This window comes from Lepeophtheirus salmonis, chromosome 7, assembly GCF_016086655.4.
Source record: "Lepeophtheirus salmonis chromosome 7, UVic_Lsal_1.4, whole genome shotgun sequence".
Lineage (NCBI taxonomy): Eukaryota > Metazoa > Arthropoda > Copepoda > Siphonostomatoida > Caligidae > Lepeophtheirus > Lepeophtheirus salmonis.
The window spans coordinates 24,702,495-24,727,865 of record NC_052137.2 but is presented as its reverse complement, the minus strand read 5'-3'; the positions used below and the strand labels follow the sequence as shown (position 1 = coordinate 24,727,865).

General features: G+C 31.8%; 1 protein-coding gene across 1 annotated transcript; it reads right to left on the bottom strand.

Moving 5' to 3' along the window:
• Positions 1-703: 703 nt before the first annotated feature.
• On the bottom strand, positions 704-23,761 carry ttv (exostosin glycosyltransferase 1 ttv). Its single transcript, XM_040716209.2, has 5 exons — positions 22,458-23,761; positions 5,274-5,595; positions 4,909-5,193; positions 1,761-2,290; positions 704-1,703 (listed from the first exon to the last, which is right to left on the bottom strand). The coding sequence occupies exons 1-5, from the start codon at positions 23,315-23,317 to the stop codon at positions 1,511-1,513; spliced, it is 2,190 nt and encodes a 729-aa protein (XP_040572143.1). The 5' UTR covers positions 23,318-23,761; the 3' UTR covers positions 704-1,510.
• Positions 23,762-25,371: the final 1,610 nt, after the last annotated feature.

Sequence of the window (25,371 nt, the reverse complement as noted above, 5' to 3'; positions counted from 1 at the left end):
GTATTTACCCTAGTTGGATATTTTTGGTTGTTCAGACTTTAACAAAAATAAAAACCATTTAATCTTGATTAAATTATATAAACACTCCCCTTTACAAGTTACGACCACATTAATTACACGATTTGATTTATTTGCATAACTAACCCCAAAAATAATTATGTATTTACATGAAATATTTTTGGCTAATGGTTTATTACCGAATTCGTTTGTGATTAAAAATCATACATTATTATTAATAATAATAACTCAAATAAATAAGATTATCTTCTCAATCTATTCTTGAATGAAATAGCTATCGCGATAAAACATATTTTGAACTGGTTTTCGAATTAAATTGTACCCAAAATAATATTCAAGAGATGTGAGAAAATCAAGCCCAAATGAACCCAAATCAAGGCCCAATGAATAGCCTGTGAAATCTACATTGAATCATCATCTTTTTCTTTTTCCATTTTTGATACCATATACCACGAATCCTTTTCTGCATTGGCAACTCAGTGCCTATTTCATTCAATATTTCAAGCTTTCCGTTATTCCAAAATTATAGGGGATATATTGTGGATAAAATATTATAAATTCATGATTGTATAGAATGCATTTATATCATTTCAAACTATGTCATAAAATTTGAGAAATAATATAATGGGTCTGAATGATGGCATTATAGCATAATTTTTAATTTATCAAAATAAGAGACCAGATATTTTTATAGCTATAAATAGTATAAAATAAACAGCATTTATTTCTTTGATATACTAAAACGATACAAAACAAGTATTAATACTAATAAAAAATTAATGCGTTAAAAATCTAGAATGAACGATAAAAAACTAACTAAAGTATAGTTTAAAATCTAATGATGATATGGATACGAGGGGTTGGACATAATATTCAGTGTGACTGCAATTTGATCAATGACCTGGGTTATTAATATAATAACCAAAGCTAAAAAGGGGGTTTCAACTATTAGAGACTAGAAATGATTATTTCAAAAATAGTTAGACGTCATTGAATCGAGCATAACCGTAGTGATTATTATAAAAAATAATAATAAAACAATTTAAAATTTGAATTAGACTAATTGCAAGATAAGTATATAAAAGATTAATCCATTATTATAGGTATAAAAATAAACTAAATTAAGCTCAAACTGTCTTGCATTCCATCGCGAAAAAAGTTGACTTTTCTTTGATCGATTTATCACACCAAAAAAAGTCAGGTTAAGAAAAATATAGATTTTAAAGTAAAATTGTGATTTTTGGCACTAAAATCCAAGGATTTTTTACCGGGTTAAAGTACGAGATTTCGATCATTTTGATGAACATTATTGTATATATACAAATATAAATATTTAATATGACAAAGGCTATTTAAATGAGATATGTTTGACAATATATTGTTATGAAATGACAATTAAAAAAAAACACACTTCACGATGAGATCCTTTTTTTTTCTAAAAATGTGTGTTAGGATTATAGATAAAAATATATAGGTCTATATATGTGTGTAACTACAAAGCTCCGGAACTAATAGGAATGAGGTCAATTCTTCTGTATTTTTTTCTAGAACTAGAGACATGATCTTTGAATAATAATGGATCAAATCGAACGGAAGATTTCTTGAGAGGCATATATCCAAACTTTGATGCAAAGTGATTAATACATTCCTGTCTTTGATTAAAACATTCATTCTTACTAGTGAACCTAAAATATTCATATATAATTATAAACGATAATTAAGAATGACAAATTAAAACTTACGATGAATCCCTTTTGGCATATTTGAACTGTTTCCTTTGAGTGACTTTGATGGGGGATTTTTTTGTGATTGAGCTCACTAAGAAATTCATGAGAATATCTTCACAGTTCTTAAGTTTATTCACAAGCTCTTTTGTTCCTGGAGGAGAAGCTTTATAGTAAAGTGTATGATAATATCTGTGATAGAATGCCGAGCCAGTTAGCACCATTGATATTTCATTCAACCATTTAGAAGTATAGACCCATGATTTTTTGATATGATCCCAATAATGGGAACGCCCTGGATATCCAACAATGCGATCAGGGAAGTTTTTCCATACCCCAAAGGCAAAATCAATTTCCTCAGTCGTTAAAAGACTATCATCGTCAAGAGACAAAACTGCCTCTGTTTCGATTAAATCCAAGGGCATGAAACGATTACTTACGTCCTTTACAGGTACATGATGTATTGGAATTTGACGTCTTGAACTCATTGAGGAAATGGACGGAATTGAACTTGAGGCATTATTCGCAGACATCCATAAGATAACAATCTAATTCAAATATAAGTTTTTTTTTTAATTAACATGGTTTGTATGAAATTATAGGAAAAAATAGCTAAAAAAAAGAAGAGTGAATTCTAGTAAGTTGATATATATATATAAGGCAGCATTTTTTACCGACACCTTTATAAAACATGTATTAACCAACATACATATAAAATACACTTTTATATTTTTAACCAGGTATATTGGCACACTTTTTATCAAATAAGTTATCCTGTTGTAGGGGTAGCTTGTCGTCAACACATCAGTTATTATGAGGAAAAAGGCCCACAGGATTATTTCTTGCCAGATACAATATTATTATTATTATTTTTATTTATCATACAAATTTGTCAAATGAATTTTTACTGTTCCGACTAACTTAGATCCAGCATATTTAATAGTGATTAGACGATTAATCAGAATCGGAGAATTCAGAGCTTTTTCTGGAATCAGCATCGGAAAAATACTGTTTCATTTCCGAATCCGATTCTTATGTATTATTATTTATTACTGGTATTAAACTATTTATACTTTTTATCTAAGCTATGAAATGTATTTTTTAAATATATCCGTGAAGATACAAAAAAAACAAAAAAAAAAACGAGCATGTGTATTTATAACTCGAGTCTTATAATTTTATCAGATATTGAAATAAAATAATTTATGATTTTGAATACTCGAAAAATGAGTAATGAGTAAAAAGAAATTACAACATGAATTACATTTACAAAAACTTATTCCCTAAAATAGCAATTCTTGTACCAACAGCATGTGTTTAGAACACGTTTAGCTTTTGTTCAATCTGTTTCTACATAGTTTTCGAGCATGGGAAATAATAAATTATTTAATTACGATATTTTATAAAATTATATATCTAGGAAAGCCTGAATTTGTATAATTTACAATTTATTTTATCAATTATAATTCTTAGAAATTTTCGGGAAATTTTTTAATAACTATTATTTAAAATATTAAAAAATTGGCATCGGGAACTTTAGCTATAATCACATCAGAATCGGCATTCAGATTTTTTTTGGAATCGTCCCATAACTAATATTTAAGAGATCATAGAAGAGAGTAGAAGGGAGGTTCATAACTCCTCCACTGTTTTCTTTTCTAAAAACCAGGGATACAGATGCAAAAATAAAGCTGATCATATCCCTCTTTGTTCTATAGAAGGATTCGTGACCGATAATTTCATTCCCTGTAAAATTCATCCCCGGATATTTCATTCTCACACTGAAGAGGGATATTTAGTGACGTCATACGGTTTATGTTTTAAAAAAGTTAGTAGATTTTTTTTGTGTAGGGATGTAGAAGGAGGCCTGGGGAGTCGGCATGTCAACAGAAGATATTTTTGTAAGAATGCGAAGAGAAGGCGCGAGCTAGATATATGGCACGCCTGAATTAAGACCCTTATTAATATCAGCTGCCCTTTATAGGACTTTTTTTTTTGAGGGGGAGGGGTAGAGAAAATGAATCACTGCTATAAAGAGGATAACCTTCTAAATTTAAGTTCATTAATATTAATTTAATTATGTATATTAAAACAATTAACACCAAAGACAATTGAGAAATCGTACTTCAGAAGGAGAAGTTTACATCACGACGACTGATTAAATAATGAACAAACTATTTAATAAGTCGTGTGTGTGTTAACATATTCCTCTAAAAGAATCATTCTCTCCTATCTTTGTTGTAAATTGATTTTAAAATAAATGTATATAAATTTTAATACAATTATCATATTTCCCCTGCACTAATGCTATTTTAAATGCAGAAGGTTCTCCTAATTATAGCAGTAATTTATTTTCTCTCCCCAAAATCATAAAAAAGTGGCTGATATTAACATACATAGGTCTTAATTCAGTAATACCAAGGTTAATGGAAATATAAGGCTATACCATCATCTAATGGTGCTTACTAGAATTTTCACTTTGATGTACCATACAGACTGCCGGCAAGACAGGCAGATTTTGAGATCATAGAGTATAACAACAGTATATTAACAGCATATAACACAATGAATTATATGATCAGTAGTAACAGTATATACTCTTTGACGTAACCATTAAAAAGCATGATGGAAGTCAATCATCAGTCGGAAAAGCGTTATGGTATATCCTTGTATTCCTATTAACCTTGAGTACAACCATGTGTCTCGACTCCACCTTCTCTCTAGAGCTCTTACAACAAACCCATCGCATCAGATACGGGTATGAATGATAAATGGTATTTATAGATCATAACTGACGTTATCATAATTCTTTAATATTGAGTAGGAATGGATTCCCATTCCGTGGATCACTACTCTTGCCCCTTCACATCAATTTCATTATCTCGTTTTATCTTATTTTCCTCTTCTCGCAGTTCAGATCTACATAAATAATAAGCAATTGTGCTCAGGCTTCTCACCTGCTGTAAGTTAAGTTCTGGATTGAAACCGTAAGACATCACACAATTAAAGTGGGAATGAAATGACCTAGCACCAGAAGGATTCTCTTAAGATGTCGATAAAATAAAGTGTTTTCTTATAACCTACGTAGTAGGCTTGGAAAAATTGTGCCATTTTTTAAATTTTTTTTTGCCATTTTTTCCTTAGATTGAGTGTCGTTTATATTTACCTTGGACGTATAGGAACTGGCAGAAACCCTTTTAATAAGCTTATATAAAGGCGAGGAGTGAAGAAAGCTACTATTATAGTAGATATGCGTTAAATTAAAGGAATTTGGGACAAAGATCACAGCCGTAAATTTAGTAAACTTTTTTATTGCTAAAGAAGACTCAAAGAAAGGAAAACTATTCAATACATCCGAGTAACTTGGAAGAGTCACTAATCCACCTGGTGAGGAATTCCAAACATGACTCTCTCGCGAGGCTCTAAATCTTGATATTCTTGAGTTAATGATCTGAAATGAAAAAACAAAAAGCAATTAGATTTGATTTATTACTCCAATAGAAATTGTAGTGCTCCTTCTATCCAACGAACCTCTAGTGTAGTCGTTACAATGTTTTCTACGGACTTCAAATATTGATTCCATAGAATCTGCGTTTGTTTTCTCATAGAGAAAATTCTTCCTTGAGGGATGGATCTCAATATCTCTGGAACTTGTAAAAGAAGACGTTCATCTGCCATGACGACAGCAGTTGACCAATCAATTATTTCCGAAAAAGGTAAGATCCAATCATTTGAAAGCACAACCGGGACACAACCAGCTTGTAAGGTTTCTAGAAAACGAAAAGAACCCAGTCGACGACCACGGGGGACGAGACAAAATGTTGAATTCAATAATAAGGAGTCATAATCCCACCTTTAAGAGAGGGAGAGAGAAAAAAAACATTTTTACATTTAAGAAAAGAACTAAACACCTTTAAAAGTAACAGAAATAAAAAGCTTACGTATAATATTACATTAAAGGTTAATAATGATTTGCCCTCTGTGCACTTGATATGTACATATATCCATTTATATATTCAATAACTCATTTAGGTTGATGAACTTTATCTCTACATACAAGTACGTAGAAGTATATGTACATATTGCTTACATTTTACAAAACTAACAATTAAGAAAGTTAACATAACACATTCAAATTTCTATAACTATGAATAGGGTTCAGGGCTTCCACAGGGGTGGGCTATAGCCGTCCCTTAATGAAATATTTTTTGGTTTTTACTAGAAAATTTAATTTTTGACATTTTTTTCCACAAAAATTTAATATTTTAATTTTTTTTCTCAAAAAATTTAATATTTGAAACGTAACTTAGGATTTTTTTTTTTAATCCAACTTTTTGTTAACAGCTGTGGATTTTCGGATTTTTTTCCCCAAAATATTTAATATTTTGATTTTATATATTTCAAAAAATTGAATATTTTATGTATAGCTAAAATATTTTTTAATTTTGTTTCTCCAAAAAATTAATATTTGAAAAGTAATTTCGGATTTTTTTTTTTAAATCGAACTTTTTGTATACAGATGTAGATTTTCGGAATTTTTTATTTTTTTTCTCCAAAAATTGAACATTTTATGAATAGGTAAAAGATTTTTGATTTTTTTTTCTCCAAAAATTTAATATTTGAAACGTAATCTTGGAGCGCTATAAATAAGTAGTGATGAAAATCGTGTGTATTTTGTAGAATATTTTAGAAATAAGCAGCTTAGCAGTCATGCCATTTTATTAGATCTGCTACAATCAGTTGTCGTGAAAGAGAACGGAAATAAACAAGTATATTGGGAAGAATTACTCCGATCTTAATCCTCAATTCTACTTTGAGTCCAACAAGGCCTTACAATTATAACTATAAGGTTATTATCCGTCTTTTAAGAGCAAACACAAATGTATCTTTCTCCTTCTTTACTCCATAAAGATAAATAAATTATTCATAATATCTTGAGCATTAAAAAACACATCTAAGAAGAACCTGACAAGAGAAAAAGATCCCTTATATAAAATACTATGTAGAGTCTGTAGATCTACAAGTTTTTTTATGCGTATAAATAATAGTATGAAGCATGGCTGACAAGTTTCTTATGTCAAGACCTATACAGATTTAGAGTTGTACACAATATGACCATAATGGCTGCAATATTTTTTTTATAGTTTGCGGTCTCATGAGTCTTTTTTATTTTTATTAATTTCAATAACTGTTATCATTAGTCTATAATTTTTCAAAGAGAGCATCTAAATATAAAGTAATCAGCTGTATGTATACTCATGAATGACGGAAAGTAAATAAGTACAGATTCAACTAATAGGAAATCCAAAGTTAAAAAAAAAAGAAACATAAAATGATGTTGGTCACTTTGAAAATTTGAAGAATGTTTTGAAGAAGATAAAGAATATGAATGACTTATGGAGGCATTATCTTGGTATAAATATTATCCCCGGATCGGGATTCCGTTCCAACTCACTATTAAGATTTACCATGACGTCATTTCTAATCCATAAATAATTCATATCCGTCTCACTAGTCATCACTTGTCTCCAGTGCTGACGACTTGGTCCTCACTCTACACCCCTACACAAAACCTACTAAATAGTTAAAAAACCTAAGCCGTATGACGTCACAAAATATCTCCTTTAAAAATGGTAATGAAATGACATGGGATGAATTTTACAGAGAAATAATTTGCCGGTCACGGGAATGACTGGGTCCTAAAAATACTTATTTATAAAAAACCATTAAATATAGATAGCGACCGTCGAAGCTGGCTATCGAAGAAAGCATTGGGAAAATAGGATAGGTCCTTTATTGTTCATGAAGGTGTCGGGGAACTTTTTTATAGCATTACCCCAAAAGAACTTGTAGTAAAGTTACTTTACCCCCAAATTAGTGCAGAACCATCCCCAGGATTATTATTATTAATTGTTTATAAAACAATTTAAAAAATTGAATTTTTGCTGCACTTTTTAACTTCTTTTTTTTTTCAGAAAAGAAATCGGTAATAAAAATTCCACTTCCATGTTTTATCACGGTAATTAACAACATCCACTCTCTTTACCCCAATTTTTTTTCCTAAATTACCCCTGTTCCCCGACCACAAATGGTTTATGCAAAATATTTTATGAAATTGACTTCACAAAACATATTATTTTCCTCGAGGTAACCGTGATTTATGTACAGGGAGCGGGGATCAGATTGTCGCCTACTTTAAACCTTGATAACTTGAAGACGACATTATCAAATAAAAAACCGGTTACCAAATAGGAAAGCTATTCTCGTCAGCTGACGATACGTAGTTCAGTTAGCATCATGCCGTCATCATATGATGAGATAAAGAGCTATAAGTGGAGGTCCGCCGTAGTCATGGCATTGGTTAAAAATGGAGGTGAAATCTCCAATTCAACGATTGCTTCAACCTTAGGAGTGAATTTACGGACTGTTCAGCGTATCCGTAAGAAGCTAGAGGACATCTGGGATGTTGATACCACCATAAAGAGGGCACCCAAGGAGGAGGGCGCCGACAGGAAGGTCAGGGACACCAACTTTGTCGACAAGGTGAAGAAGATGGTTGAGGATGACCCTACCAGGTCCATGAAGGCCATGGCGAGGGATGTGGGTGTGGCAACAGGCTCTGGGTGTGGCAACAGGACTCAGTACCCTGCCATGTGTCCAAAATCTCCATGCAGTGGTTAACCGAGAACAGTTATGACGTCGTAACCAAGGATTTGTGACCTAACTCTCCCGACCTTAATCCTTTGGACTATTTTGTCTGGGGCTATGTCGAGAAACATACCAACAGACATCCCCATAGCACCAAGGCCAGCCTGATGGACTCCATCAAGGAGGTATTCGGCAACATGGACAATGAGATGGTCAGAAGAGCCTGCGGCCAGTTCAGAGGCCATATTGAGGCCGTTATTGATGCCAACGGTGATTATATCGAATGAATGGCTACTCTATACCTATCTACTCGTCATAGTTTTGATTTTCAATAAAAAAGTTAAAAAATGTACATTTTGCGTTGTTTTTTGTAAAAAAATATTTTGGCGACAATTTGATCCCCGCTCCTTGTATACTATTTTAAAATATTAATTTGTACAGTTCTTATGAAAACTGCAAAGAATTCAAAAGACTTCATAGTTTAAAAGTTTGATATATAAGGATGCTAAAGAGCGTTGAGTAAACACTGTCTATTTTTCCTTATACTTGTACTAATAAATCCCATAGTGCATGATAGTTTTTTAAATGATATTTGAAATGGTTCATTTAAATAATTGAGCGTCCACTTGGAACTAAATACTCGAGATTCATTTCGTTATGAAAAACCTAGACCGGTCGAAGACTGTTATTATTTTTAGTGGAACAAAACTAATTCGTTCCTTTATTGAATTTCGGTCTGGAATAAAAATTCGCACTTAATCAGTCTTTAAAAAAATTATACTCATTTTAAATTCAATCTAAACAGATTCTATATGTACATTCTTGATAACATTATATGTGTTTCAAAATAGTGAACGTTGGCACAGTAACGTCATAATAAGAAGTTAAATGTGTTTCCACGACTGGCTTTTTGAAATTAAAAAAGATGTTTTGTATTTTCCTTTAAACTATTTCCATTAATTTACTCTTGTATGATTTAAAGGAACAGACTCTACACGTTTTGAACTCAAAATAGGTACTACTGAGGATTTTGATTTTTATACTAATTTATACCCGTTACGGGCATTCCTTTAGAATTTCTGTCATTTCATATTTAGTCATTGACAAGATCATCAATTCAGTATGTATAATAATTAATAACTTTTCTCTGAATAATAATAATTTACAGTTGTCAAAACAAAAATTATAGAAGAAGGCAAGCTATATATTTTTACAAATGTTTATATTACCTTTTGACGGTCTAGATTGAGAGTGGATAGAAAAGATAGTCAGTCGTGTGCATAAATCATATATGTACAGCTCATAAATCCGCATAGACCATAGATTGAGACGGAAAAAAATCGGTCCACGATGTCTCAACACTAATGAATAGAGCCTCAATCATATGCATGCATAACGCCATACACATACTAAAAATTCATTATCTTTTGACGTTGCTTTAAAAACATAAAATACACATATTTAAAACAAATTAAATTAGAAACACATTTATTACGAGTGAGTGAGAAATTAACACCAATGCAAAAAACAGACACATTCATTGAAATGCTCAAAATCAAACATTCACGTAGCAGTTCTGGGAATTGACTTATAAATAGATGATGGGTGCTTGTTTCTCAGGGCATTACATCACTAACGTAGAAATATACGGTGTATTTTGTTGTGTGCTGTGTATTTTTCTACTTCTTTTCTCCTAATCAGTGTTTTGTACATTGATTGGTTGAATTTGAATGCGCTTTTTTAAAAGCTGCTTATCTGTCGATACTAGAAAAGATGGAGAACAAAAATAGATTGACTTCATGAAGGACCGAACTTGATCAGTTTTTAGGAAAGAGATGTAGGATGTAACTGGACTGGACCGAAAATTAACTAGACATGACTCCAGTCTTCTGTCCTAAATAAGGATTGACACAACACTCACGCCTCTACCTCACTAACACAAAAATATCAGCTGTATTATTGTTATTACAACAAGAAAATCGTAGGGGCAAACGCGGAAGTAACACTCTTTCTGGTGACGTCATTGGGCACATCTATTATATAAAAAGTTACTAAATTAATCATTTATATTTGTTTTTCCACTTATTCTTTTCTTTATCAACGCTGTATTCAAAGTGTTTTTCAAAACTTCTCCATCCTTATATTCCTGTATTTGGGCGTCTGAGTAAAGTCATCCCTTATGCTAGAATAAATTTTCAGTAAGAACTGAACATCGTTGCTGGCTAATCTTGTTATAATAACATTGTCAGCTGTCGATGTGCCTGTTTCTTTTCCCCTAATCAGTGATTTGAACGTTGATTGGATGTATTAGAATTAGATATTGTTAAGATTTGAACCCTTTTGGAATTGACTCACTACAATCTGATATGTTGTACCTTTCCCCCCTGTTTCTTATCGAATGGCAAGTTCCGTGATACAATTAAGGTAACGACATGATGACAATTCCCAACAATCATTGAATAATGAATTGAAGACAATAATCAAACTTATCTCTAAGCGCAAAATCCAAAACTGATCTCCGTTTTTCTCTCAGTCATCTAAATTTTGAAATATCTGAATTTATGGTAATTTGGGACTAATATCATTCAGAGTCATTTTTTTGCCCTTAAAACAATCCCCAAATTAAAAGTAGGAATAATACAACTGATGTAAAAGTGTTTTTTATGACTAAAAAAATGGATTTGATTGTTTTTGTATCTGGTTCTGAACTCGATATATTTCCATTTTTAGGCTGAAAAATGATGAAAAACAACACTCTTCTTTAGACCCTTATAACTTATTCACAATACACAGTGATGAGGAATATCAACGTTGAATTTAATCAAAGATATATTTAAAAAATATGCATCTTCAAGGATTTTTGTTCTAGCTAGGGGGATACTAGCTAATAGTCAACATTATAATAATATTTTTTCCGATTTCTATGCCAAGTTCATGACGTCATGCCTCGTAAAAGGAAGATCGAGGAATAACGGGAGATACTTATAACTTGATCATCCATCTCAAAAGATATTCTTCTTCGGATTCTGAATTCCACAAGGGAAGACGGGAGGAGAATTCATTCGAGGACAACTACCAGACCTCATAAGGGGGTAGAGGGGACTCTTTCCTTGGGAATTATACTTGAGAATTGAAACAATAAAGCGATGAGTAGATAATTTTAATAATTCAAAATGGCATAATTTATAAATACCAAATACAAGAAAAATTCTTGGAGATGCATATTTTTTAAATATATCTTTTATTAAATTCAATATTGAATATTTTTCTATAACATAAGCTTTGATATTCTGGATCACTATGTATTATGAATTAGTTAGAAGGGTCTGAAATGATGAGTTTCGTTTTTCATCATTTTTCAGCCAAAAATGCAAATATATCGACTTCATAACAGGATACAAAAACAATAAAAACCTTTTTTAATAAACAAAACCCTTTTACAACAGTTTAATTACTCCTAATTTTAATTTGTGGACTCGTTTAAGGGTAAAAAATGACTCTGAACGATATTAGTCCCGAAACTAATATAATCCCAGATATTTTAGAATTTAGATGACTGAGATCAGTTTTGGATTCTGCACTCCAAGTGCATTTTACAAAATGAATGTTCCCTTGTGTTTTTAAAGCAAGTATTTATGTTTGTTGACGCCTAATAACTCCAAATATTACCACTAAATGTACATACATATATTAAGACTTAAGGGGTCATTTGAACAATATAACATAATTAGCAAATAGTGCATAAAGCATAGAAGGGATTAACTTCATTCATTTCTATTCTAAACAGATGTTAAAAGAACATGACATCATAGTACTGTATTTATTTATACTTTTTTCCGAAGTCTTAAACAATAAATATGTATTATGAATGTATAATTGAGTTCTGTTATTGACGTTCATTGCAAGTGTGCTTTAAAATAAAATGCATGTAAATGAAGAGTGCCTTATCTACTATAATATGTATAATATTATAGTGGTATAAACGCATAGGGTTTTATTCCAAAACGGAGACAGATAAATACATAAAATAAAAGTTGTTTAGAATTCTGAGTTACATACCTAAAGGGTTCACTATAAAATGACTGAAGGTAAAATAGTTGGTGACAAAAACAATGGGGTAATAACGTTGCGTACATTATCATTGGGAGACAAACACCTTGTGGGTAATATAATTGTGAATCAATATCATTACTCACAATCATATTACTTATAATTTCATTGCAAGAAAATATTATCATGTGAAATTTCGTTGTCATTTATATCAAAGGGTTCCTTGATGCACAGTGAAGCAACGGCGGATAGATTTAACTTACCACGGGGCACAGCTGCTCACGTACACAAGCCCAACTTAATTTTTACGCTAATAAGTTTCTTTTCAGGTATGGGCTGTAGATTCGAAAATGCACCAAAAAATAAAAATATTGCACTAACAGAAAAAGAGAAAACGTATATTGAATTCGAATTACAAAAGTAAATGTAGGAAGAAAATGAGTAGCAAGTTAGTTCTAGTATGTTTCTTCATTATGGTTGAAGGAGGAACACATTGTAATTATTCTAATGATAATGACCAAAGGGATGGAAAAACTTCAAATGTTGTCAATTGACAACTTTTACTCATTTCAGATGATATTTTAAGCATTAATAAAATAATTTGAAATAAATTATAATACGGGAACGTCCTAGTTTATCAATATTATAATAAATACAGAAAAAACAACACCCATTACAAATCAGACTTACTAAAAAAATGTTAATGAGCAATATATTCAAACTTAATACTTTATCAAATATATTTGAGTAGTTGATTAATATTAGTAATATTATAAGATAAAGATTCGACCATTGTTGTAGTTGTTTGTAGATAATATTTTGAATCAGTGTGTGGTGTATCCACTATCATAAACTTATCAAGAATGTAAAAAAAAAACTTGTTTTACTAGATCTAAATGGTCAAGAAATAGTGTTGAGCCGGTCCTGATATACAATCACGGTTCAATCAAGTGCCACTTTCCAGTCCTTAAAAGAAGGTAAAACGATACTTTGTGACGCCTTTAAATGTGTTTTTCCATTTTTTTAAATTATTCAATGATATAATTTAATAAATTATAGAGAGTGCGACCTCTATTTAGCAACCAATACGATTTAAAAAAAAAAAGAGTTTTCAGGTGCATATCGTATTTTTTATATTTTACGAAAAAAATCCGAAATTAAAAATTTTGGAAAAAAATTCAAAATCTATAGCTATTCACAAAAAAAATTAAAATATTAAATTTGATACAAAAAAATTCAAAAATCCATAGTTGTTCATAGAAAATGATTTATTTTTTTTTTTGAAAAAAATTGAACAATTGAATTTTTCGGAAACAAATTTCACAAATTTACAGCTGTTCACAAAAATTACAAAAACTGCCCTAAAAACCTATTGGGCATTTAAAATGAAGAAAAGTATGAATGTCAGCTAGAATATATAATACGTTCTAGCCACAGAACTTTAAACATAGGATATTTAGTCTCTTTGAAAGAGGTTATGATAAACTTCAACAGGTGAAACGACCATAAAAGACTGATTAGGACCGGTCTTAAGACAACAAAATTGATCAGGATCAGGTTGATATAACTATAATCTTTTTAGACCGATCCAACACCAAGGTTAATAGATGTACAAGGTTATACCATAACACATTTCCAACAAATGTTTGACTTCCATCACGCTTTTTAATCATGACGTCATGAGTATAAATGTTAACAAGAGTAGCTATATATTGCCTTCCTTGACAGTTAGAGTTCCGTTGTCATACTCTATGACGTCATGTATGTCCGTCTTGCTCAGCTGCCTGTACAGTACATCAAATTGAAAATTCTAGCAAGCCCGCTCACATGATGGCATAACCTTGTCCAACACTAATTATATTACAGTATAAAGAAAACAGGAATATTGTTTGCAAGATATGTGCAATTCACATAATATATATCTAATATATCCATCCACATTTTAAAGAAAAATTCAAGGACCACCAACAGTTTTAAGAACCGAATAAATTAAGTCAAAAATTGACTTGATAGCTTGTAAAATGGTCCTAAACAGAATGTATGCCGGAATTCATTTTTTTAGACCAATCTGGACACCATGGACACAACCTTCATCGTCAAGAGCTGACCATCTGCTCAAAGCGTGTCAAGGCTATTATTGTTAATAAAGAAGGACATATTTAATTAAAAAATATAGCTAAATGCAGAATTTAAAGAACAAAAGGTGATTTCTTAGAAATCACCATTTCGTAATTTATTCCTTGGGTTCACACTCTGTAGAGATTACAAATCTTTTGTTGATCTTGACTTGAATACAATGAAGAAAAATTGAAAAATCTGTAGTTACAATGTAAATATTATTAGGGGCGTCCGCAGAAATATATTGAGGGGGGGAGGGTGGCTCGGTTCTTTAGATTTTTAACCAACAATCCCACCTCCTATTTACAATTAAGTCTAGGCTCCATAAATGGGAAAGAAATTAACCTAACTTTAATAAGTTTCCAACTAATATTAAAGGATCTAAATAACAAAAAAATCCCCAAACTAGGAGTAAGGACCTAAATCCTTGGATTAAAATATACTTAATTACCCTCAACTCGGACCTCTGTCTTTTCTCCAGCCACAACATAACAATGAATAAGATAGTGTTTAATTCTACTATCCTCCAAAAAATAAAAAACCTACTACTTATAGGCCCAACAAGTACTCTTATAATTAACCCTCTAATCAAAATCAACTTATTATGAATAAACAATTGACCTTACTAACTAGTACGAATTAGGGCTGGGGATTATTATACAAAGAGCTAATAACCGCGTAGATAGCGTAGTTTAGTTTTAGGAGTGTCAAATTTTAAAAAAATGAAAAATTAAATTTTAAATATTACATTTTCTAGTAAATTGCAAACATTCCATAATTTTGGGTTGGAGGGGCTGTAGTCCTTTCAGCCCTACCTCTGTGGACACCCCTGATTATGTTTATTATATATATTTAAATGCACTTAATTGATAATTAAAATTTCAAAGATATAACAAAATATCATAAATGAGATTTAGATTTGTATTATATAATATGATGGATATCCCATGATTATCATAGTTATAAAATCCAAGAGCCTCATTAATATGAATGATATCTTTTTTAAACGTAAATGATAAATGATTCATACTTCTAAAAAGTGGATATACTGGGGTCTCTCATTTTTCGGGATACCACAAAAATTCCGTATCCCCTAAGTTAATAATAAATACTGTGAAATTTATGCACAGTAGAGCCTCGATTTAAGGGATATTATGAAATTTTGACTTTAGACCGCTTGACAGAAAGTTCTTGGACATACACAACTTAAGCATATTGTGGAATCGATTCAAACTAAGTTAATTTAAGTGGTTTATGAAAAATACTTTTGTCCAAAAGTACTTAGTATTAAAGAGATTAACAATGAACTGCGCAAGAGATGAAAATGCATTTATACAGAATTCAGACAAATTAGAATTAGAGATAAGAAAAAATATTCTAGATACATATACATGGAGACAAAAAATAAGAAATCGGCACTGATTAACAAAGACTATAAATTTTTTGGTAAAACAGAAAGCTACTCTCTTGCACACTCTGCGAACAAAAACAAGAAAAAGTCTTTGTTAAAGGGAGTGTCGAGTGAGGGGAGGGACTAGACAACAAACCTAGAAGTGGTCGACCACGGGTTACCGCCTTTGTGGTAAAGAGGAGGGCCAAGTCCGCCATCAAATACCATCATGGATTCAGTAGGTTTTAGGAGACCCCCCACAGTCTTCCAGCAGGGCGGCCTCCCGGCCAGACTAAAATCACGACTCAAATGTGGTTGAAAACTTAGCTTCCGAATTGTGGATTCTGGTCATAGGAGATGTAGCCCCCCAAGACCTGAACCCCATGGACTACCCAGTTTAAGCGCAAATTGAATGATAAGTCCTCAAAAAATCTACACATATTTTTAGCGGAGCTGAGGCCGAACATTGAGAAGGCGTGGAAGTCAATAATGCTTTCTAACTAAGTGAGAACGGCGTGCAGCACCTTTAGAGAAGGTAATTCCGCCAAAGGCGGCAGATTTGATTGATAAAAAGGAAGATGATGTGTTAATCAATAAGTTTGTTTCAATAAATATGTATATTTAAACACTAAGGACAATGTTAGTTTAATTTTAAAAATTGTCTGAGAACTTTCTATCAAACCAGTATACGAGTAAAGTATCAAATCAATGGATTTTCCATTCGAATTCGATTTAAGGGATTTTTATGTTACTAATAAATACAACGGGTAGTACCCGGCATTACCCAGAGTAATTTGGTTTCGGCTAAAATACAAATTTTTCTTTCATAATATAGAGGATAACTCATCAAAAAATCCTTAGTGTAAAGATAGGTTCAGGTAAGTGGTGACACACGCTTCCTTTTTTATTATTATTGCACTTCACTATATATTTTTTTTTCTCTCTTAAATTAAAAAGTTACTAAATCAGGATAATATTATTAAAAAAAAGGAAAAAAAAGGATGAAAAAATGCAGGCTAAATTTTGCGTAAGCACTTCAGTGAACCCACCTTTACTCTCCGTTTTTCATGAGCACACCCACACATAACTACTTAATACAATAATACTTATATACCCATTTATTTGACGTGTAAGGTTGCACGCACAGAAGATAGTGAAAAATCAAAACAAAGCATCACGGCTGACACGTGACTCAGACGCCGACACTGTTCTACGCCAAGTTACTTTTTTATAATTAGGAAGTTGCAATAATTACATTTCAACCTTCCGCTATGGCTGTCTCTAACTTCGAGATAGAAAAATAAAGTATTACCTGCGGGCAAACTTAAATAATGTAGCCCCTAGGTGTAAAACTCAGAGAAAACAATATCCCGAGAGATAACTCCAAGAACATACATTAATGTATTAGTAATATACAAAGATATAACAATGCTTATTTTTGTTCAGAGTAATCATTTATCAATAGTCACTATAATAAAAACAAATTAAATCAATGGTGTGTGTCCTTTCCCCAAAGGACCAATAGTCACGACACTCTTGAAATGGAAGGTCACGTATTCTTACAATTTAATGTTATTTACTACAATTAATAACACTATAATTTATTCATTATAGAGAGCAAGGGGAGCAGGTAGCACACTAAGGTGGTTTATTTCTCAACTGTTTTTCGAAATTCGATTACGAATATACGTTAAGAAATAACCTACACAAAATTTCATTTTCCTAGGGTATCATCTTAGGGAGTACATCTAGTTCAAAATTTGAAATTATTTATTTCAAGAATTAAGATTAAAATACAGGATTAATCATTATTTATTCATTAATTAATAATGATAATAATAATTTTTTTTTAAAACATACGTAAAAGTTTTTTTTCTAAAGCTACCAAAAGGAGCAAAAAGAAAGATTAACATGTGAAAATTTTTATCTGGGGAGAAATTATTCTCTTGAACTCATTGTTGGTAGGTTCGCGCCCCGGTCGTTCCTAGAGATGGAAATGTATTTTATTTAGATTAACTTCAAAGAAGATTTCTAGGTCAAATGGAGTAAATGTAATACTATAATGTTTACTTATACTTAATCAGTCCAACCCCATCTGACCAATGAAAGGAACATTAAAAAAAAAAAAAAAGTAGGAAGTGTGTGGGTAGAACTTCTTAATATAGATTCTAGCTATCATTCCGTATTTTCTTTGTTTTATATTATGCAATCCAAGCTGGGACTAAAGAAAATAAAAAGATAGGTAAAATCGTAGGACTGAAGGACCGAATTATTGGTGCTTAGGACCGTTGAATGGTAAAAAAGATTGACAAATAAAAAATAAAAAGACTGAAAGGGGGGGGGAGGAGAATTACAGATTTGGAAATCCGTCCCAGGACAGATCCAACACTACATCCAGACTCTTCCAGTTCCTTCCTGACTCTCTTGACAATGAACCTGTCTGGGTTTAAGAAACCTCCTATATCAAAATTCTCTCGTCCGGCGTAGAATTTCGATTACGGCTAGTTAGGAAAAGTTTTTATACGTTAAGAAATAACCTACACAAAATTTGCAACACTACATTTTTTTACGATATTGGAATAAATACTTTCGTTGATCGATGCCGTTTTCTTAAAACTTATACCAAACACTTCTGGCTAGCCGTCAAAACAACAAAAAACGTCCTACCTTAAACAATTGCCGAAGGCTGTAAAGTGTCACTATGTACCTCTGTTTAATGACTAAATTATCAAAACTTTTATTTATCTTTTGAAACATATCAAAATGTTACTCTAAACAAAAATATACACACCCAAATAGGTAATTCGCTTATAATATTAACAATAATTAATCAAGTTAAAATATATGAAAGTATACAATGAATAAAAATGAAATATAATTCCTCTTGCTTGTGAATAAGATACACATTTTAAACAGAATGGGAATAGAGAAAGATAATATCAACGACGTCAAATTTTTTTTACACAGAATGTAGAATCCCCTACCTAGATCTTATTCATACAAGTAAAGTGGGCAACTTTACTATAAAAATTCGTATAAAAATATTCCAGATTGGAATAATTTTTTTTAAATAATGAAATTAACTTGAAATGAAGAAGTACTGATAGTTTAAAATGTAATCAATCATGAATCTTTTTAAAATAATTATTTCTTTCTTTTTCAATATTATATCAATAATTAATTAAGTTTAGTATAGGATTGTAGTTAAGATATAAAATTTGACCTGGTTGGTTGTAAAAATAAAAGAAACGAAAATTAACGTAGTGACCCAGACAATTTGAAAAATGTTTGGGATAAGAGGAGCTTAGTTGAAAGGAAGGAAATAAATACAAATCTCACTCCAATCTTGATTCTCGCTTCTAGAATGTTCTTATATTTATATAGGAATCCGTTAAAAACTCAAGTGTACCTCACTTCCACATAGGGTTATTTTATCTATGTACATTAAGCATTTATTATTATTTGACGGTATTATGATTGCTATCAGTAATTGAGTATTTACCTATAATTATTCTTTAATTCTTGAAGAGAGAACATTTAGTATAAAGTAATCACTAGTAGTGCATGTGCTCATGAAAGACGGAGAGTAACACTGATGATTGGTTGAGGAGTTATAAAATGTAAGTCCTAGTCATGAAAATCAGGTATATTTTTTAGGTCGCACGTTTTTTTTTTTTTTTTTGAGTTGGCAAATCGATGAAAGAATTTCCTAAGCTGTTGTAATTATTATCTTTGATAGAGCACCTTCGACTTCTCTACTTCCCTTCTTTACTGTTTGGGCAGAACGTTGATTAATTAATAGTATGTGTACTATAATATTTTCTTTAGATAAATTATATTCTATTCTTATCACACGGAAGTCAAATTGCACATTGATAAATATACTCGCTAATGCAAAAGAAGTTAAGAGAATACCTTTTAATGTTCCTCCAATCACAACCCAGTGCTGTCATAGATAAATGTATATATATATATATAAATCCTACCCTACCAAACACTCACTCGTTTACGAGTGAACAATTTTCTTTTTCGACTACATTCTAAACCTGATTAAAAATTCGTGTGTGCTCATATAAGACGTAGAGTAGCCTTGAGGATTCGTTGCAAAGTTAGTTATAATTGTTAGTCATTTTTAGAGCCAGTGTAGAATTGAGGATTGATATCGGAGTGATTCTTGCCAATGTCCTTGTTTATTTCCTTTCCCCTCTCTCTCCTCCTCACAGCTGATTGCAGCTGATATAATCAAACATCATGACAGCTGTTCTCCTCAAAAACATTTTTCAAATTGCCATAGATTTTCGGCTTTTTCCCCAAAAATACTTCAAATTAGTATTATTAGTAAATTATCGTGAGACACAGAGTAGAATTGAGGATCACCACCATAGACATCATTCCTGCCTATGCCCTTGCAATATACGGAGTGTGATTAGTCTTTATTACCTCTGTCTCACGGCGGTTTGTTGCTTATCTAATAAAGTATTAAGACATCTAAGCTGCTCTCCTCCCAAACATAATTCAATCCATCAGAATTACTCCGTTAAGTTTCGGTTTCTTATCATTTACGTACCCACAGGTCATATTTTATACAACTATGCATTATGTATATAGTTCCTGAAGAATAAAAATAAACTAATCCTAGACTATTCATATAAGTTGGTAATAGAAAATACAAGATTGAATAAGTCCTTGACACTTAACATATTCCTTGACTTATTTAAATAGTAGACAGAGTGTTTGAAATTGAACTTAACATAAAAAAATGGCTTCTTCTTTTAAAGAACTATTTGAAAATTTACAATTCCTTCTATTTTGACAAAAAAGTATCGCATTTAATCAGATAAAAGTTAAACAGTGATCCCAAGAAACCACTTGTTGACTAATTAACAGTAATGAGGCGATTCATCGAAATGGGAGAATCGGGTGTTTTTTGTGGAATCGGGATCGGAACTTGGAGAGTCATGTTCTTTAATTTTTTTGGTAATGTATAAAATCCCTATTGTATATTAACTAAGGGAGACGAACCGTCATCTTCTTATATCTGGATACAAACGTACATTTAATGAATTTATAAAAAAATTATAGGACGTTCTGGACGGGATGTAAAAAGAGTACTGTTGACACGCAACCTATTGCACAAAAAAATATTATCTTTAAAATAACAAATGTTGACCCCTCTACTTTTAAAAATGGTCTGTATTAATTAATATTATTATTCAAAACGTATTTTCAGAGTGTGTCATCAATTACTTAATATAATATATTGATCAAGTGTTATTTGACAACACAAAAGCAACCTATAAGGATTTTATTTTTTCAAAATTGAATGTGAATAACATTTGTATTCTTCAACGAATTATCGTTAATTTATATGAACAAATTATTCTGACTAATCCTTTGGGTGTGTGGCAAATTGCATTTAATGTATCCAAAATTGATTGTCACAATAAAAGAATGAAAAATTGACGTATTTTAATTAAAAGGCCATATCTTAAATTAAATTAAAGTTATAAATGATAGCCTAAATTCGTGAGTATATTAACTCATCTCACAAATGTGAGTAATAAGCCTATAATTGACTGAAATACGACTACGAAATATATGAATTAAAAAAATTAAGTGGGATTTTCCCATTTTCTTGATTTTTGTTCAAGATTGTATTTATGTTGACACACAAGTGTAGCCTAGGACAAAATATTACATACTGTATGACTATTATATCTGGATAGATATAAATAGATCTACATATATAAACCAGAAAAATTAATGAGCGTAATTTTTTTTCTAAAAGTAATTTTACTATTACTCAAGTGTAGAGATGTGGTAATTGTCTAAATCTTTGTGAGTATAAATCAAACAGATAATTAAATGTTGGCAACTTTGATGGACGACCTATCAACGAAAAAAGACTACTAAATAGACTATAGTTGTCCTTGCTCGCTAATACGTCAGAATGTTGAAAATAGGAAGAAATAATTCATAAGAGCACTAATGTCATGCAGATTACTAACATATATGTCCCAGTGACCAGTCCTTGAGACTGTCGGTCCATCGGCCTGTCAGTACAAAAAACTGATTTAAAAAAAAAAAAAAAATTGAGTGATGTCATCAAGGACCGAACTTTATAAGTTTGGAACTGATTTGGAGGATTGTACTGGACGGGACTGCAGTCCTAAAGAAGGACCGACACAACACAAGGAACATATACTTTTTTTTTAAATATACGCTCCCGAGGATTTCGACAATTGTTACATCCCTATTCGTGTGTGCCTCTTAATTTGTATATGCATATAATCTCGTCTAAAGAGTTTGAAGTCTATTTTTGAGGTAGATACATTTGATCAAAGTCTTAAATATTGATTATATCTTCATATGTATTCTACTACCTATTTATAAGGAACGGCAGATTAACATATTTTAAGACACATATGAATAATATATGCAATATGAATCTACTTAACATTTATTCTAGTCTTCATCCATGAATTACAAAAAGTATGTAGTAGTCTTACCGATCAAATTCTCGATTGTCCTCATCGCATCTTTCGTCCTTTAATTCTTTCCAATTCTTACCATGGCGACAGGTTGTAACGAGAACAAGTTCGTTGCCATTGTGTAAGTGATGGAGGGAATTCCGTGTTTCGGATCCAATGCCGTACACATATCTTTTCCCTTTGAAGGCCAAAAAGTGTTTTTTGTTGATGGGAAAATTATGAGACTTGAGAGTTCCTTCTTCCCCTCCCTTTTCAGGGTGGAATTTGTGAAAAAGTGGGAGTGACACATCGAACCCAGGGCGGTAATTTAGATTAGCAATAGATGCTTTAGCTAAAATAGCCTTGCCAGCGTCGAAATTGAGATCTTCCGCGTAGTCAGGATATGTTCCAGAATACAAATTAAAAATCACATGATTAAGTCCTCCATTCCAGTAGGGCAAATTAGCAAAACGTGCTGGCATGTTACGAACAAAGTCCGTAAGGGAGAGTGGATCTCGATCTAATGTATCTATAGAGAGAACAAAAAGACATGCCTTCTCTGGATCTGACGTGAAATAAGAGGAGGATCGAAGTACATGTAATATTTTGAGGTATGCTTGAGAGGGGTTTGAAGAGGAATGGGTATCCGGATAGACATAGACTTTAAAATCAACTGAACAACGCGTAAAATTAAAACAGGTTTCCATTCGACAGTCTTCTGACAGAGTGGCCATCAGAGGATGCTCAGGATAATCCTTTATCAACTTAAAGTCATCATAGATGGATCTCCCTGAAGTCTTCCAAGACACTCCCGTCTTTAAACGATGTCGACCCCAGTAGGAGGCCAAGAGAAAGGCGCAGAAAGAAACCAACAAAAAATAGCGTTTCTTAACCCGCATGACCCATTTTAAGTCGCATTTGTTATAGATTCTGAATGAAGACTAGCAGGTGAGGACACTTTGGATCTCTGACAGTTAGGACACTGTTGTACCACCAAAGAAAGCGAGAAACGAAGAGTGAGAAGTAGACAACAACACTAAAGTCTAAAAGTAAAACAACACACTCAAACATACTATAGTAACACAAAACATTGGGGTACATTTAACATTAGAGTTGTCTTCCAACTCTTCTTCCTTCTTAATTCCCGGCCTTCTCTTTCTCTAGCTCGCTTCTCAACTCAGTTCTCCTCCTCTTTTTTTCCCATTCAGTCACCTCTTTCCTTCTCTTTCTTTACTTCTTCTACAGGCTACTTACTTCACAATTCATTCACAGTTCATTCAGCGCCCACCTTTTCTCTTTCTTCTCTCTCTCCCCCCACACTTTCATTCAAAATATTCTTACTTGGAGAGACAACAGACAGTAGTACTAGTAGCCAGAAGGGGTCAGGGAAAACGCTCTTCTTTTTTTTTTTAGGTTGACGGGAGTGCAAAATAATTTTCTCGCTTTTACATATAATAAGTAAATGTCATCCAATTGAAACTGTAGCAACTTAATCATTTCAATAAATATTTACATTTATTTTTATACAAAGTTGAAACATTTAAGATTGAACTCAATTTGTATAATGAAAAATATATATTATGTACAGTATACACTTTCAACGCACATGAGATAAAATGGAATTAATTCAAGATTCACTGCAGTTTTTGGAAAACACATTAGGGGTTGAATATTTAATGCATGAATCTTCCCTTCCGAAATACAACTTTTAGCTTAGATATTGAGGAATTTTGATGCAATTTGATTAAAAAAAGTGGGTATAAGTACATGACAATTTTCGAATCCATGATAGTTAGATATGAAATTGACTTTCTCTTGGTCATATGGAGAAATTGGCTTATATTTGCTAATAGTGTATATTGTACATAAGGTTGCCAATCGTCCCTTGAAAAACAGAATCGTCCCGTATTTAGACAAAAAGTACCCATCCCGTATTGAGCTAAAACTGTACTACTTTGAGTTTTAAAAAGGATCTATAAAATGCAAATGGAAAATAAATTTTAGGCTCAAATATGTTTACAATTTTTCTACAAATGTTCTAAAGATGCACTATTTCAGAATGGATGTTCGACTTTCAATCTATTGTTTTATATTAATGTATACAGTTTCATTTAAGTAAGACATGCTTCTGTTTAAGAAGGGATCTTATTTTAAACAGTTTATTTTGTTTTTTATTAAATTGAATTGTTGCATCACTCGAAAATATGCATCTAATTCAATTTATGGTCAATTACTTCAAAAATAGGAACAATTGGTTACCACCGTCCCTTAAAAAAAGGAATTGTTCTGTATTTAGAAAAAAAGCACCCATCCCGACCCTGCCAATGAGGTGTCCCTTGTTTGCTTTTCAGTTACTGGCAACCCTATTAGTACATAATGTTGTGTTGATCCTTATTTAGGACTGAAGACTGCAGTCACGTCCAGTTCAGTCCTAAAACAGATGTAGTTCGATCCTCGATGACGTCGCTTAACTCAACTTTTAAAAAAAAAAAGTTTTAACATAATATACATATGTGTTCATTATAGAACTTGCGTTACGTTAAAAATACATATTCTGTGTCATTGAAATAATAATTTTTTACTTGTTAAACTTTCTATACAAAAAAAATAATTATTTTGTAAATTGGGTAAGATATGAGGTGTTGGCCTTGCAATTTCCTTATTTATATAAGAAATTTATTTTGCACTCCCGTCAAGCACAAAAAGAGCGCCCCATATTCATATCAGTGCTCCCTCCAGCATACAATAAGTAATAAGTGATAGTGTTAAGTTATTAGTCACTAATAACTTAACACTCATCAAAACATCGATATTCAGCCCCCTCCCCTCAAAGCTTAGAGGATTATTGCCAGCTGCCTTAATTTTTTATGACGTCATTTTACTCATTCATTTTGATTTTTCATGCATCATTCAAATACGGGCTATTTGCTGCTTGATTAAGTCATACTGCATA

What these genes read in the sequence shown, in the direction of transcription:
- ttv (XM_040716209.2), bottom strand. Translation starts at nt 23,317, where the DNA reads ATGCGGGTTAAGAAACGCTATTTTTTGTTGGTTTCTTTCTGCGCCTTT. An exon ending in GACAATCGAGAATTTGATCG is followed by an intron (nt 5,596 to 22,457) that starts GTAAGACTACTA and finishes CCTCTCTTAAAG; the next exon opens with GTGGGATTATGACTCCTTAT. An exon ending in TATGCCAAAAGGGATTCATC is followed by an intron (nt 1,704 to 1,760) that starts GTAAGTTTTAAT and finishes TGAATATTTTAG; the next exon opens with GTTCACTAGTAAGAATGAAT.